Here is a 17375-nt window from a genome sequence, read left to right as displayed (position 1 = left end):
GTAAACAGCCAATTCATGCGTTTCTTGATGTTCATGCATTCCTTGATTCTTCCTGATGTCAAATGTCATGCTTTTAGACGCCTTCTCCAGTTCTCCTACTGTGATTATAAGTGTTTTTCTGTACTCAGGACAGTTAATACATTACAATAGAGTTGTCCTTAAAACTAAAACTGAAAACAAAGGCAGAGAAATCAGTTTGTTTTCCCATCATTCAATTTGCATTTTAAAATATTTTCTCTCTACATATATTCCTTCTATTTCCATCTATATAAATCAAAAGGTGCTTAGCTGACGGTTCCCTAAACACTGCGCTGCCCTGATTTGTTTTCATTTTCGACGCCAGCCTCCATGCCACATATTACCGTTATTATTATTCTCTTTCCCATGAGAAAGGGGGCCGGCGGCCGACTGCACGCTTTCTCGAGTGCGTGCGGAAATAATGAGGGTAATGGCTTGCAGCTGAGGGGTAGAGCTGAGAATGACATGATTGCGGGTGCAATTACCGCAAGCATGTAAAACGGCCATCGGTCACAAACATGGTTAAAACAACATTTTACAGCAACAATAAGAAGTAGGAGATAGAGCGGTTGATCATACCCTGTATGAATCGGACACTACAAAGCACTCAGGCAGTCCGGGGCCTCTGGAGGGATCTTCGTTCACCATAAAAGTTTCGCTGGCCTGTAACGCAACATAAGAGTCATTTGCATTGGCAGGAGGCCTTCCTTTCTCCATTCATCTCTCACTGATACTTGCCCCTGATATAACCACCTGTGTAAAGTCTGTGTTCCACCCAGCACCGGGGTAAAATTAGGGCTGGTTCCATCACCGATACCCGCAAGCCGCATGTATGGGGCATCAAGTACACGCATTTACAAACCAAGATGACCAACACACACAGGCTGGGGAGGTGAGATAGGACTCAGCAGACGTCTGAAATGTGCACTTTGGAGTGTATCTGTTCATTTAGAACACTGGGTACAGTGAGCACGTGTCATGTTACTCTGTATCAGCACAGATTCCAGACCGTGCGTTTCTCTTGAACTTGGATCACACCACAGGGCCTGCTGTAAAAATGAAAAAAAAAAGCCTCAGCTGTCCATAATTTCCATCTGTGAACTTTTCATATAGAAGTCAGCATTCCAGCTGCACGCGACTATGTGAGTCCGGGCCTCTGACACAGGGGGGAAGTGGTATCTGGGCTCATCTCCATTGAAGGTGGTTCATTTGTATGCTGAGGGAGGCACTATCGGGAGCTCCCAGAGTAAATCAGAGACCATTTCTCTTGTGCTGTCAGTTGAACTTGGACAAACCCGCGCGGCTTGGCTGGGACAGAACCTAAATTCCAGGGGCTATCAGATCCTGCGACATCCAGGCCTCGTATCCAAACTTTCGCCACAGAAACTCATTCTCATTCACGTGCAATCCCGGACCCAGGCGGCGCTCACTGAAAAACCAGCATGATGCAGTGTGTTACACACACAGTGAAATGCATGAACTCCTGGTCTGTCGGCCTTCCCGTCAAACAGTCAAGTGCGCACATAATCAGGGCCTCGCTCTCCCACCACACAAACACACACGCGCATGCACGCACGCACACAAGCTCACACACAAGCTCACACACAAGCTCACACACAGACATATACCTTGAAGCATAATGAGTCCCAGCTGATGGATAACCACACTGCACAGAACTGTGGTGGGAAAAAAGCACTATTCAGATCTCCTCACCACAAGGGGAATCTGCCCCAGCTGAATAGCATGTGGCTAATGTCTAACAATCTTTATATTCATATAGAAGTTAATGCTTATATTATCCAACTGTTAAACATTTGCACTGAGCACCATTTGCCATTGTGATACTTATAATGACTGAGGCCAAAGTCATGTTCACCTACTGGACCATCTCATTCACAGGTGTGTTAACGTCACTGAGTCAGGAGGAAAAGTGCTCAGTTGGCAGAAAGGTGCACACTGAGATGGATGAAGACTGGAGTGTCAGACACACAAAAGCCTGGGTGGACTCAGATTCACTTCATTCATTGGACCGCTTCGGCTTAATTAGCATATGTCGGTGCTAACCATCCCGTGTGGCTCTCCTACATCCCAGCCCAATTCTAAAGTCCGTATGATTTTATGGAACATAGTATTAATAATATATGCCATCATTATATATATAGCTAACCCATATGGTCAGCCTTGAGCAAAGCCATTCTCAAAGCTACAGTTAATTAACATTTAAGAAACAAGTGGGGGAAAAGTCAAGTTACTGGTGACCTAAATGGGTAAAAAAAAAATTAATCATCAAAGATTTATTTTTACAATGAAGACTGTGAAAAATCTGTTTGTTTTTTTTTTTCTTTTTTTTCCAAAAGCCACCATAGTATCTTGAGTGAATAAGTGCCACATTTTATGGATATTTAGTGAGGACTTAATGTGGCATTAAAATCTGATATTTTCCGAAGAGTGGGTTGTTGACTGGTAATTGCGATCCCCACATCAGCCATAAATAAAAACAGGACCTTTGCAGCTATAAAGAGGTTATACCTCTCTTGTTTTTCTTGCTTCTTTCTTCCTTCTCTTGCACAAACAAAACATCTGAAATATGTATGTGGTTTGGGGTATGAATTTGCATACGTTTCATGGCAATGGATGAATCAATGGAGACACACTTCCAGATACAGACACACAAACAAGCACCTGCTTCTCCTATGCCCTCTTCCAAACCAGTTGATCTGGCTACACAACAATCCACATGGTACCTGGTGATTTCCATTACGATTATTATCATTGTCATTGTGATCACTACATTTTATGATGGTGATTTTCATTGCTATCTTTGGTTTGTTTGCTTTTTTGCCTATTCGGGGCATGGGAATTTGGTGCCAGACAACAAGCCAAGCAACCTGCACAAGATGGCAATGACATCAAAGACAAACAAATCTTGTTTGCAAAAAGTTAAGGGGAAAAAAAAAAAACATTTTTTGAAGCAAAATTTACGTTCTGTTTGTCTAAGCCAAATCCACCTTGGGGAAAAATCTGGGAAAATGTGATATTTTATACTGGCATCCTAGCTGGAGAGGACATATAACTCCTAATTACTGAGGAGCCTTTCCCCCTTTGATGGTGGTTCCCTGGCCCACAATCATGCTGTTTGAAGCTAGTTAGCTATTTTTGTTTTTTCTTGATGATAATAATACAAATATTTTCACAAATGCTGTATTTTCTGTTTTATGAACTAAACTGTAAAAATAAAGATCGAGTCAAAAGAATCGTTTTAAAAATATTGACACAGGCTGGTTGGCATGGCTTAAAAATGCATATGGATTGTGAAGGAACATATAGGTTCTGTACTTCAATGAGAACGTTTTACATTTCATTAACAAAACAGCAGACCCTGTTGGTAGCACAGCTGGAAAGGAGAAAAAAAAGGTATGTTTTGAAAGCTGTGAAATGTGGAACCTCTGGGACAGGAACAGCCATTACGGCTGGGTGAGGAGAAGATGTGTTCTGATGAAATAGCCTTCCTGAGGCTAGGCAGGTTTAAGTCTCTCACTCACATCAATGAGTCAGTGAGCAAAGTTAATAAAGTGCTAGACTTTCAAGACGCCAACAAGCATAGGATGCAGATAAACCATAAATGTGTAGATTATATACAAAATAAAAAATTGCATACAACTATATATCACTGCATAATAAAAATTATAATGTTTGTGCAGGAGTGCAGCTGCAGCAATAATACAGGGATGATAGATGTCTGTCGTTCACTATAGTTTTTGCACAAGCTTTCCTGCCAGTCTTCCGGGGGGGGGGGGGGCTGAGCATACAGTTAGGACTTTAGTGACCTAGGAAGCCTCCACGGGACCTTCAGCCTGGATTAATATAAATGACAACGGCAGAAGTAAGGCGAGAGCCTGCCGGCGGCCAAGCAGATGACGACAACCAACACAAAACGACGGCCGCTTGATAATTTGTCCACTCTCGAATGCACACTGAACCGCTCGGTTAGGGGTCTGCACCTGTTTTGCAATTCAAACAGCTTTTAAAACAAACCTGACTAACATTATAAGCCATACTGCAGAAGGTAGCTTCTTCTGGAACTGCTAGGAAAGCTCTCATTCGTGTGAGAGCTTTTCAAACACTGCAGGAAAGATGATTATATAAAGTACAGGAGGCCCATTAGTGACACATTAAAAATGTCACAATTATTGATGCTCCTTGCCGAGATTAACTTTGACCTAAAGCAGGAGGATGTCCACTCTCCGACTCAACTAACTGAACCCTCTAAAGACTGAAGGGACAGTGATTACAGCATCAGCCTTTTAGAAGATTCCCAAATTAGTACTCAGTGACCTGTCTGACTGAGAAATCTCATTCAAAGCTAATTTGGATATCTGGCAGATATCATAAGACGGCTCTGGAAGGAGCGCATAGCCATTAGAGGCAAAAAAAAAACATGTAAGGACGTGTTAAAATTCTTTCAATTTGAATGACGTTGAATAAAAGATTTTGTTGCATTAAAACCTATTTCCCATTTGGAATGGAAAGAAAGAGATCATAAGCAGTGATTTAACAAAGAGCTAAATGGCTATTTAATCTAATACATAATGAATTAAACGTGAATCTTCAGCGAAGAACCTGTAGCTTCGCAAATGTCTCACGTTTTCCCGGAGAAATGTCGTCATTTGACGCGTATGTTCGGCTGAGTCATTGTTTCAACAAATTTGACAACCCAGTCTGTTAATAAGCCTTAAATATTTGTGTTTAACTGGCAAATTGTATGGGAACGGGCAATTAATTTCCAATGTATTGCTCAACGCTTCTAAAACAAATAAAGACGGTTGTATAACCAGCACCAGAAGCTTTTTACACATCACCCCCCCAATCATTTCTCTTTGAATTTAGTCAGGAATAAGAATATTTAAAAGAAACAAAAAAGTTTTAAAAGGTGTGATATGTGCGTGCTGCAATTAAACTGCCAACATGGCGCCTGGTTTTTATGTTCTTATTAAAATTTTTCTTTTTATGTTTTATTTTTGTGCTATGATGTTAGCAATTCCTTCACTTTTTGATACTGATTTGGTATATTAGCACACACGCGCCAAAAGGAATAAATGTTACAAAAGTCGTAATGAAGTCGAAATCTGGACACTAACCGTAACCAAACTCGACTTCGCTTTTTACTTTGTAAAGAAAGGTTAAGGATGGGTGATCAGAGAGAACTGGATGGGGAGGGGCGCTGATTGTTTTTACCAGGTATTTGATATCACGCATTTTTGATATCTAAATAGGAGAAGGGTCAGAGGAAAAACAAAGTTCACGGTCAAATACAGTGGTAAAGATAAAAAACGCTAAGGTAAAGAGTTAAAAAGAGAATTTAACTCGAAATATATAGTGCTAATGAGCTGCTGCCACTTGGATCTTAATGTCTCATTTTATGATGATTCTCAAACTTAGAAACGGGGAACACTGGTAGGCAACTATGTATTAAAACTGCCAGAAACAACATTCCCTCTCTAACCTTCTTTTGCGTAAAGTTAAACGGCTTCTTTGCTACATTTCAAAACAGCAAATGATTGATTTACGATGCACGTACCATTATGGAGCAGGGACATTTGCCACCAGTCTCAAAGACCCATTTTCCTCTTTATAAAGTTCAGCTTCTCAAAGAGGAGAGTCAGTTGGACTCGGTTTCTTCGGTGATACCGGAAGCGAGAGAAAAAAACTTAATATAAAGCGCACCGTGAACCAGCTAGCATTTCGTAAAAATGTGGTTTGATTCTTCCTCGGGAAAAGGTAGGATAGATAGATTAGCCAAAATCGCTCCGTCTCTCCTACAATCAGGATGATTTTACTCAAACTTAAGCGTATACAGCTTCCATCGCTAAAACTGGCGGTTTCTGAACTCCAGAAGACCTACTGAAGTGTCTGGACGCGTCGTTTTCTCCGTCTACAGGGTGTCTTGCGAAGGAGAGCAACAGAATCCGAGCAGAGCGCTTATTTCGTAAGCAACTGTGGTTAAAATTAAAGTTTTGAGTGAACCTAACAAATGTAATAAATAATTAGTATTATATAATACGAATATTTCCAGAATAAATGTAGATCTTTTTAAGTTTCAAAGTAGATCATCTCCTCACTTTGAGCCCTTCTCTTCCCGTCTGTCAAAAAGTGGGATTCCTTTCTCTTCTCCTCTTCTTTAGCACTAAGATTAAACTAAAAAAGAGATAACAGTCATCATCTCGAGCACCAAAATCATCCCTAAATAAACATCCAAGAGGAAAAAAGTGAGGCAAAGATCGCTAGAGTTTTCAAAGAGGGAAATACACATGCATAAGCTAAATATACACGAGTTGTGTATGTGTAGGTACCAGTCTGAATTTAAGTGTCGTCTAACGCGCACTGTGGCCAAGCGGTCTCTCGCGCTCAGAAAGGCGACTAGTGAGCGGGTGAATTATTAATAAGAAGAGCGGTTCACAGTCTGTCGTGTTCAGAGAGTGACCAGGGCGGCAGCTGGGGCTTTAGAGGAATTAAATACGGGCTCGGGGTAAATCATGGACGGCGGGGATTAATACTCAGATGCAACAGTGCAGAAGCCGGGGGTGGGGTGAAGAAAAGGGTAGTTAGGGAGCTGAAGATAAACAAACAATATAGTATTAAAATTCTATAAGCATATCAACGTCTGAAATATATAAACTACTTTTAATAAAAATCTTCGTGCGTGTAGCTGGTTGTGTCATCTATTACTCACAAACATAATGATTCAAAACTTTTCGCGCCCTGATCTCAAAATATGTTTTTCTCTATTTGCATATCTCAAGCCAAATAATTGTATAGTTCACCTTGGCGGTATTTAAAAGGCGCACATAGGGGTCTTTATTAGTGAAATTAATTAGGAATGTGAATACAGTGGCATATGGAATTCTATAATATTACGTAATGCAACGATTTTTTTTCATTAAATATAATCGTTCTCAGACGTGACGCTTTCCGATGGGTTGTTACTGCGCGCTTAGCTGTAAGGTTCCCGAAGAGCACGCGCCTGCGCTATTAGTCACCAACCAATTGATCAGTCGAAGAATTTCCTGTAGTATGACACGTTCGACATCAGTTTGGCAACTGCTGAACACTTTATTGGAGATGGAAAGTCAAATAATTTTGGCAGAAACATGCAAAAAGTACAATAAAATAAAACATATCAATACAAAAAGGCGTTATTATTCCATGGATTAAAACACGAAACCGCTCATGACAATAAACTTTAACGGGTCTTAACAGATGCTAGGAGTACATTATACCATGTAACTTAACTTTTGAAGGAGCAAGCGAAAGTCATTTATGTAAAGATTTTGATATTATTATATTATGTGTAAAGTAGTAGCAGTAGTAGTAAAACTAATAAATAATGGTAATAAGTTGATTTATTATTCACCTAATTAAAGTAGGTTACATTTCAGAATAAAATATACACAAGGTTATGTTAATGATCTGCTGTATCTATGAAGCTTTTGTTAACTGTCACATCAATCAAAATGACAATATGTATACATAATTTAACTGTAGGTATTTGGTGTTTAATGTTTATAATGAATTCGGTTCATAGCAAAAAAATTATATATAATAAACAAATAAATTTTTAAACTGAAAATACTGACGTATATATAATTGTGCTGGCACTATAACAAGTCACTGAACTAAATTCTTAATACAGACTAAAAGTAACCAAAGGTATCGGCGGAAAAACAGCTCTACAGGTGTTCGGTTTTCATTACAGATTTAAGCATATATGTCCGGGGCACGCACTGATATAATATTTAAATATTCATATACTGAACGGATTTATAAAAAATAACCTATACTATTACTCATAACAATAACTTACAGAACGTTTGCAAAATAATCAGACGCTTATTAAGATGAAATAAAATGAGTAATATGTATTACAAAGTTTCCGTTAATGCTGTGTCCTCTCGTTTCTCTAATCATATTTCTCTGGAAGTACCGTCAGCTAGTGCTGGACTTAATCAGATAACTTAACTGAACAATGAACAATAAACTTCTTACGTTTTACACTGATGTATCGACTCAAAATGAAACTTCAACAACCTACCAATAAATGGAGAACTTTTCACTTTAAATTCTGAATTCAATTTCGAAATAAATCATTTGCTCCAATAAAAAGTCAGAGCTCAACAGCTAATTACGCTAAATTTCCTGCTTTTAATTAACAGCAAATCCAGTAGTTTTTTTCTGTTTAAAAGCTCTGTGGTCCAATTCCTCCTGGAATCGAGGTTTCTTCCTGTTCCAGTGAGTCACTTGATGATAAAGCGTTATGGGTGATTCCGAAATTTTGACAAAGTTTTAAATTTAAACTATATGATTTGCCAAAGTACTGAGACAATACATTCTTACATTCTAGCTAACGTGTGCCGTATATTGAGTATATAGCACTGGTAACATTTAACAAAAGGCTCACACAAAATGGTTGAAAATCGCTAACTAAAAAGACTGGATTTAAATGCTAAGCACTTTATCTCACAAGCATAGGCCAACTGTTTGTACTTTAGTGAATACGCGCAAGACCATTTGCTCTAGATTATTTTTTTAAGTTTTTAAGGTCAGAAAATAAGAAGAAAATGTATAAATAAACAACAACCTGCTTCCTGCAGACGTGTAGTCATCTCTCCTACAGGTATACAAATAACCACTTAATTACTTTACTCAGATTCCTAGTCTTTTTAAAGCGTCAAACTTGAGCGATTGAATATATTTCAACTTAAAATGTTCACGGCCATTTTAATAATTCTGAAGCATTATACGTTAAGAATATTAAATCACATCTCCTCAACATTAACAAACTGTTGTATAAATGGACCTGTAAATAACTGGATTGTAGATATGAATACATGCCACCTTGGATGAAATATGTGGCCCTACATTTCTTTAAAACGTCATTTGCAGTTTCTTTTTTTCTTAAAACCGAATAAAACATATGCATGAGTAAAAGCGAGTAACCAAGACTGTTTTTGGGTCTGTTAATGTTCCTAGCTTTTAAACGGATAAATTATGTGTGCTGATTCAACACTTCATTCGATTTCGTAAGTGGAACAAAACGATTCTGATTTTATCTGCAATTCTGTTCCATTATTGAAGCAAAAATGAGGACGAAGAACAAAATAAAGAAATTATGGCACATTTAAACTTAGCACCAGTGCGCAGTGAGAGAAAGGGATCGAGGTTCAGCATACATACAAGTGTGACTGTTTCTGTTATTATTTTAAGAACTCTTGTTTATTCTAAGGCTCCACCATGCCTATTTATTTGATATGCGCTTCAGTGTATTACATTATATTTATGTATCTCACTTCGGACCGCGATCGGCTACTGTAGAACTTCTGAAACTTAAAATAGGTTGATCAGCGACAAAATCTTGATGCAGGAAATACTTTAACAGAACAAATTATCAGTATGACATTCAATGACTGTTTACTTAATTATATTAAAGGACCTTCCATCACTGCCACATGGTGGTAAAGTGTTTGTATTGGGATGATAAAAATTGTATAATTCTATAAATATCTTCTAGTTCTTTTGCTTGTACTGCTAACGAGATGTTAAAATGCTGATGCATTTGGAGAGCTTCATTCACACAATCGAAAGAGGGTATTAGGCCTTTAAGTCTGGGCTGTTTAGCTGGGCCAGTCTTTTATTAAAAAAAACAGCGCGGAACAATAAGTTTTTGCCAAAACCCCTGTGTGCGAACCTCGCCAAACGTCACGTTGTATACAGGCCTGTAACACATTTGAAACACGTCCGTGGTGTAATTATTTTAGACTACTTCCTTATTAAATATATATAGTAGTCTAAAATAATTCAGGTCTTTTGAATGATTTCATATAGCATTAATTCATTTTTAAATAAATAAGCAACTAGACAGAAAGAATGACAAATGACAGCGAAAACATAACTCAGATCCAAACCGACCATCAAGGGTTTTCCCCAAATTTCTGTTCCGTGGGTTAACGCGGAATTAAGTAGACAACTGAACACATTTTGCACAATATAATGTACAAAACAATGCAAGTGCCTCATGTTAGAGCTGGGCATATTACATTCTATAGCACAATTTTAAACTACAATTATTCCAAAATAGTACTTTTGGCAGACCTTAAAGTAAAATTAAGCTTCGTCTCTTCTGTTAGATCATACCCATTGCATGGAAAACGGTTTTTGTTTCATGTGTACTAGTTTATTTGTTAAACAGTATAATTCTGTGTAGTTTTTGTGCTGAGACGTCTTTTTTCTTGCTGATTGCCCTGGAGAAAGTTCCATAAAATCGTAATTCACCGCAAGAGTCTCAGCCAACTAAATATTTGTGCATTTACAGATTCGGCTCAGCTACATTGCCCTTTGACCTTAATATCATTCATATTAATAGATGAATGTTTGTTAAAATCTTATAACATGTAATATTTAAAGCGTAGTATTAACGGTGTTTAGCAATCATGTCTACTTCCAGCTCTCTGCGGTTCTTTAACCCTCTGTCTACTTGACAAGTTCCCTCTACCGGATAATTAATTACGAGCAGAGACCTTTCTTCTCATATTCTCGTGTTTTTCTGTATCCACAACATTCATAAAGAAAAAAAACAGCGCGAATAAAGGGCACAGCCAAGAATTCAATGACCGAGTCGCAGAGACGGACGGAGAAATTGCTGTGTATCCGTGGTCACTGCGCTCTCCTCTTCCGTGATCAAAAATATCAGCCTTTCTTGCATTCCAATTTTCTTTGTAAATCATCAAGCGAAAGCTAAATATCAGTATAAAACACAATCACTATTAAATTCTTTTCAACGTTAGCGATTAACTCTTTTGTGTGCATGGGTCCAATGAAAGTTGAAGGTAGCACGAATTTAATATGTTCAGGATAAGGCTGTCATACACATTCACATAAAAACGTAAAAAAGCAAGAATATTTTTTACAAGGATCCAGTCTCTGTACATTTTCTTTAATAACCATAGTGATGTACTTAGTATACTTTAAAAACCTTGAAACTCCCACACAAAAGCCAGCAATTATAAAACTCTACTGTTTTGACGGCCAAGCATGAAGAATAACCTAAGCGTTGGAAAAGGTGTAGTTGCTAAGGTATGACAAGGACAAACTAGCATTGCAATCTGGCATGGTACACCCTATCCAGAGTACATTGTGTGACTTTATTCTGGAAGTACCTACAAATCGTCTGTAGTATTACTGGAAAACTTGAAACATGAAAGTACCATTAAAAAAATCAAAAGAACTTAAAGCTCAAATAAAATCTTGTTATACCTTTCAGCATTCATCCTATTTATTTTTCTAACACTACAGACTTCTTTTAAATGTGAAAACAAATTATGTATTCAAAACCTTCAAAGACCAGGCAGCCTCTCTGAATTATATTGTAAGGACCTTGGCTGCACACCTTTGTCAACAGTTCAAAAATAACACAGTGAAAACAATCAAAAATCTGCCTGAGACCCACTGTAAAAATAAAACGGATACACAACTATACAAACGGTGCTTGGTAACTACTCAGCCCTTTCAGAGTTTCAAAAAGCCTCGATCCATCATTTCAAGCACAGAGTATCTGTCTTAGATGCTGATGATAAAACAATTGGTCAGCTCTATCTAGTGCAATGATAATATTCCAGAACTAATGCAGAGAGTGAGTAAATGAAGCATTTACAAAATAAAAAATGAATCCTAGATGGGAAGATAACCCTTCCCACGTCCTACAAGGACTTTAGATCAAAATCAGCCTGTGGTCGGTCCTTTGAGATGAAACGTTTAAATCCCCTTTAGGTCTCAGGTACACAGTGCTGGTGCAGTGGCATGGATAGGTTTGTCACTACAGACATGGCAGTGAGGGAGTGTTCACATGTAAAGAACAGGTGCTGAATAATAAATTCAATTACATGAAATCACATCTGAATGCCTCTAGCATCAGTCAGTGGAACCACTGCTGTAGATCAAGCTGTAGAAGAGAGTTCTGCAAGATAAATCGGCAATTGGCTTGTGGCAAGGCATTCATCCAGTAGGAGAGCTGGTCCCTCCGTGTTTGAAAGCCATCACAGTCCGAGGTTCCCCCCACTTTATCATGTTCCTGCACAGGGCCCAGGGAGCCAGGGGGGGAGGATTGTTTGTTAGAGGTCAAGCAATGAGCAAGGGGCTTATCTCCTACTACCATGATGGGGTTTTCAGCAATGATAACTAGCAACAGCGACCGGTGTGCGTGCATGTTTGCATGCCCCCACGTCAGCTAGAGTAACAGTGAGCATAGGGGATGGCCCTGAATGGATTGCAGACCATAGTTGTGTGTGTGTGTGTGTGTGTGTGGGGGGGGGGGTGTGAAAATGTCCAAGTTCCTGCAATGCCAGCATTCGTCACTCTCAGCTCCGAAGCCATTTGGTTCCCTCAGACAGAACAAGGCGCACCCAGCAAAACAACAGCCTGGAAAATGAACAAGGGGTTGTAAAGTGAGTAAAGTCAGGGTGCATTTTGGTCCCACCAATCCACCTTTCAGTCATTTAACCCAAACAGCACAACATCAGCACAACATGTAAAATAAAAGCCTAAATTAGAACACAGACTTTATATGTACAGACAAATGAAAGGAATTCAGTCCTAGTGTGAACTCTGACTTGTAAATAAGTGTGAGGCTGTATCCGTAGTCAGTTAATTCTGTGCAGAGTTTGGAGTGTACAGCAGTGTTTCCCAATCCAGTCCTCGGGGACCCACAGTCGGTCCATGTTTTTGCTCCCTCCGAGCTCCCTGCCAGACAGTCCACATTTTTGCTCCCTCCCAGATCCGGGCCCTGCCAGCTCCGGGTGCTGGGAGGGAGTGAAAATGTGGACTGTATGTGGGTCCCCGAGGACCGGATTGGGAAACACTGGTGTACAGGAACAGCTGTGGAGGGGGCAGCAGGACTGTCCTCCCACGGGACAGATGAGGACCTCTAATCTGTTTCCCTGGCGCTTCTTAAAAGAGCACAAACAAAACATACTGGAGGCTGTCTTACTCTGATCCACTGTCACCCCCCTCTCCATCCATCCATCCATCTATCCATCCATCATCACTTGTTTTTCCTCTTGCCCACTTCTCCCCTTGTATTCCCCATTTCTCATTGCTGTTAGTATTGGGCTTTTCCAGTTGACCTATTATGTCACAGATATAAAAAAAATAATTAAATTAATAATAATGGATGCGTGGACAAATAAAGAGACACAAACTTTAATTGTGATCTGGTCGGAAGAACAGATACAGCAAGATCAGGATAACATAAGAAATAAAGTATTTTGTATAATATACTATGACAGCACGATATTGGAAATTTTTCAGATATTGCAATGTAATTTTGTTGTAATAAATACTGGGGTATTTATGAAACAAAAAAAAAAAGAGTTCAAAATAAACCCATCTAGGAGTAATTTAAACAGCAAGGATGAAAATTATTGTCTTGTAGAACACATGCAGCACTCATGCAAAAGCAGCGGAGGTAAACTTTAAACTGATTTTTAAAAGGAATAACCATCAAAATTGTAAAACTTCCTAGGTTTTTTCCATATGACTGTAAAAATGTTATAGCGAGACTCCTTGCGCTATAATATCCGTACCGAATCGAAGGTAAGAAAAAGCCTGATCTTAATCTAGTTGACTAGCGATGTAAGAATTCGATGTGCATTACATGTGATGTTGGTATTAATATCACACGTCATCCAGTCCTATCACAGCTATATTTCGAATTCAGTCCAAAATATCCCGCTTCTCCCTGTGACATCATTCGGCACCGGCACCAGTAACGCAGAGCGCCTAGGCCAGTTTGAGTCTAATTGAACATATACATGACTCCCAATTGCATTATCTGGGTGTCTTAGTCCGACTTTGAGAAATTCGATTTAGTTCGATTTCAGTCGGACTAACATGTTTACATGTACTTTAAAAGTCCAGTTTTAGTTGGACTAACACAATAATTTGATTTCTTAGTGTGCATGTAAACATACTGAGTCACACACACACACTCCCTTGCAGGTACTTTCAGTGCCACCACATGGCAATACGACTTTGGACATCTGCACAGTGACGCAGAGATTAACTGGGGGCGGTGGGGGCAGAAGCATTCACAAGAAAGGCTGGACAGAGCCAGAGGGATCAACAGTTCCTGGACTGAGGGATTATGGGTAGGCCAGCAGACAAAGTGTATATTTTGAAGTGTATGTGCTGTGGGGTTCATCTGAAGAACAGCAAGAGGTCAGTGTGGTTTGGCACTGGACACCACAAACTGGTCCTCAGGAAGTCTGATGGGGCTCAGGGGTTTATCTGTTTTCTAGATGCGAGATGTGACCTTTGAAGAAAGAGTCTTAATGTGCATGTGCAGGTGGATGGAGGTACCATCAAGTACAGTTTGTGTCAGGATAAGACCAGCCCAAAACTGAAAAACGGGGGACATGGAGTCGGAGAGTTCAGATCATGAGTCTTCAAGGGTCTTCCTATCAAATCTCAAAAGCACACTTGAGCTCCTCTCAGGGCCCTGGAGCCAGGTGTCGGCAAAACCTTTCTGGTCTTGTGGAGGCCCCTGCCGGTCACAGGGCCGAAAGTGGGCGGCTATGGAACGGCTGACGGCGCATCAAAGATCCCTGAGCAGGGGGCAATTTCCATGAAATGTACTGTGGTCGGATGGGATCTTCAGCGCTGCACCATGGGGTCTACGGGGGCGGATGAGTTAAATGGAGAGAGAAGAGCGGAGAGGTGGGGGTTGTCTCTGCCATCCACAGCAACCTGGCAGAGATGCCCAGTGCAGCTGGCACCTGAGTCCTAGGGCTGCCATCGGACGCCAAAACCTGCTCCCCTTGTGATCACAACACAATGAGGCTGCATATACCCAAGCAAAGGGCATGTGGACGCATGCACAGGGAATATACATGCATACATACATGCATACATACATGCATGCATACACAGACAAACACCCACACATGGGGCCAGTATGTCTGTGCCGGGGAGAACGGGGCAACATGAAAAGAAGGCCGGCGCCAACCCCTCTTCAACCAGCTGTGCCCAGGCTTCACCATATGTACCCCTCAGCCCTCACAGACGGACCCCTGCCACACTGCCAGCTGAAGCAGGACACGCCGTGTGCCTCTGTGTGTGTGTATGCGCACTCTTTTAGTCATAGTGATTCTGTTCTTTGCTTTTTGTAGCAAATCCATTTTAAGTTTTGAAGTATTTGACAGCATCATGGGTGGATACAAAGGGAACCATACTGGCTGTGCGTCATCCTCAGCTTGTTTTACTAATATTCAGCCCTATTTGGACATCTGCTGCTGCCCCATGGTACAGGATCCATGAAGGACCATTATTACTGGATCAGTGACATTAGGCTGTGAACCTCAGTGAAGGGACACCTAGAAACACGGCCGTACCGGGGCTGCAATCAGCCCGCCAGTCTGTTTCCTCACGGGTAGCTTAAGTTTATCAAACCAAAGGGGTTGGCCAGTGCGCGGAACACACTCAAACAGGCACTTGAAAAGACACACATGGCAAACATGTATCAACACTGATACATCAGCCTTGCGACAGTAAAATATAAAGATGAGGGGTTTTGTGGAGGGGGGTGGCGCAAAATGGCCAAAAAAGTAACAGGGTATCAGATGGAATATCTGAGCTAGGGTCTGACAGGAAAGTGGGAAACCAACAACATGGGATTAAGCTCTGCCGGGCTCCCCTGGGACGCCCTGCCACACACTGTCCCCAGCCCCATGCCCATGCCACCTCTTTGTGCCTTGTGAAGAGTGCGGTGACATGCGGTCTGGTCCAGGCATGCCTCTCTCAAACGTCAGACCCTCTTCCCAGTGCTAGCCCGGCTCTAGGCCACTTAGCTTGACTGGCATCGAGCGGAGTCACCGAGAAAAAGTGAAGAGGTGCCTTTGTGCACAGATGTGTCAGTGTAAGGGGAGGAGGGCAAACGTGTGGGGCTTTAGGGAGTGAGAATACGGTGTGCGAGAGCTCTAGGGCACGAGCTGAGAGGTAATCACCACCCGCCAGTTACACGGGAACAATCGTTTCAGGAGTTACATTCTGCACACATTCTTAATTTGGGAGGGGGACATTTTCAAAGAGCATCTAGATGAGATCCTTTTGTACATCTCACACCCCAACCCCCTCCCCAGGCTCTGCCTTTAATCTGGCCGTGCCTGAGTGGGTTCTATATGTGCCAGGAGTGGGCACCATGCCCAGATGACCCTGAGGCAATATGGAAATCACCACGGAAACCCCAGACCACCATCGCCACCCCCACCCATGCTCCGGTTGCCCTAATGCGAAACTCCCATGCCAGCCCGTCCCGAAAACGGCCAGCCTCTGCAGCCATCATCCTTTTTCGGTCCCTGCACACCTCTAAAAGGACACCCAAAGCTCCGCCTCCCTACTGTTCTCCAGTGCTGACCTCCAACAAACACACACAGCAGAATCAGAATTTATGGCAGTTCCAAACAGGACCCACATCGCTGCAAAAGGGTTTGCCGTCAATCCGCCTTCTAAAGCACATCTACCAGAGGCGATGGTGCCGTAACGGGGCGGGGGGCGGGCAACACTACCTGAGGGGTCTGAAGTCCACATAACAGTCTGTGCATCTCCGGCCAGCCCATCCTGTGTCAACTTCATCAATGACCCATGAGCCTCACCTCACAGCAATCAGCTCGATGTCTGCAGAGGTGCAGTGCCACTGCGGCCCGTCAGGCCGAGCTGGTTCTACAGTGGACCAACTCTTCTCCCCCAGAGAGGTTTAAGGGTTTCCCCCCCCACACACAGTTTTGTCCGTCTTATTCTGCCACACACTCGCCAACCCCATTTTCTCAGTCCCATTGGTTTCACTTATTAAGTTTCAAAGGTTTCTGGGCAACGTGGTTCGGGGGTGGGGGGACCATGGCATTTTTTTGGCACACCACCAGTCTCGTCTTGCCGGGAACAAGGGGGTTGCCATGGTATTGGTGGGCACCTCATAAAGCAGACCATTGTTGGGCTGTGTGTGTGTGAGCTTGGGTGTGTGTCACCAGCCACCATGCCAGCATCGTCCGAAATGCCCGGACTCAAAAGGCACCCAGATCTCCTTGCATGCTGCCTTTGCCAGTCTGTAACACAATTACACCCAGCAGCTTTTTCCACTCCTCTGCGTCTCCCTCGCTTCAGTGCCACCCTGAAAACCTCCAATGGTCAATCCAGAATGAAGCCAGCATCTCTGCTGAACTTGTATAGGTTTTGTTTCACCTACGGATTTCTTTTATAAGCTACATTCACTTGCTTGCCCAATGATTTTATCCAATAACAGCACACGGTTTTTATAC

General features: G+C 41.5%; 1 protein-coding gene across 6 annotated transcripts in view; it reads right to left on the bottom strand.

The window, feature by feature from the left end:
- nfixb (nuclear factor I/Xb) overlaps positions 1 to 17375 on the bottom strand; it is a 116767-nt gene that overhangs the window by 92377 nt on the left and 7015 nt on the right. Inside the window, exons 1-2 of one of the 6 annotated variants that reach the window (XM_072705249.1) lie at positions 5597 to 6416; positions 598 to 681 (exon numbers count right to left, since the gene is read on the bottom strand). In XM_072705249.1, the coding sequence (XP_072561350.1) occupies positions 598 to 681; positions 5597 to 5599 (87 nt within the window). In that variant the 5' untranslated portion in view covers positions 5600 to 6416. Of the gene's footprint in view, positions 1 to 597; positions 682 to 5596; positions 6417 to 17375 lie in introns of those variants that run through there. The other 5 variants (XM_072705252.1, XM_072705263.1, XM_072705266.1 and 2 more) reach the window with 5 other exon arrangements.

This window comes from Paramormyrops kingsleyae, chromosome 22 (assembly GCF_048594095.1).
Source record: "Paramormyrops kingsleyae isolate MSU_618 chromosome 22, PKINGS_0.4, whole genome shotgun sequence".
NCBI lineage: Eukaryota > Metazoa > Chordata > Actinopteri > Osteoglossiformes > Mormyridae > Paramormyrops > Paramormyrops kingsleyae.
The sequence above is the reverse complement of the archived record's forward strand: the minus strand, read 5'-3'. Positions and strand labels throughout refer to the sequence as shown.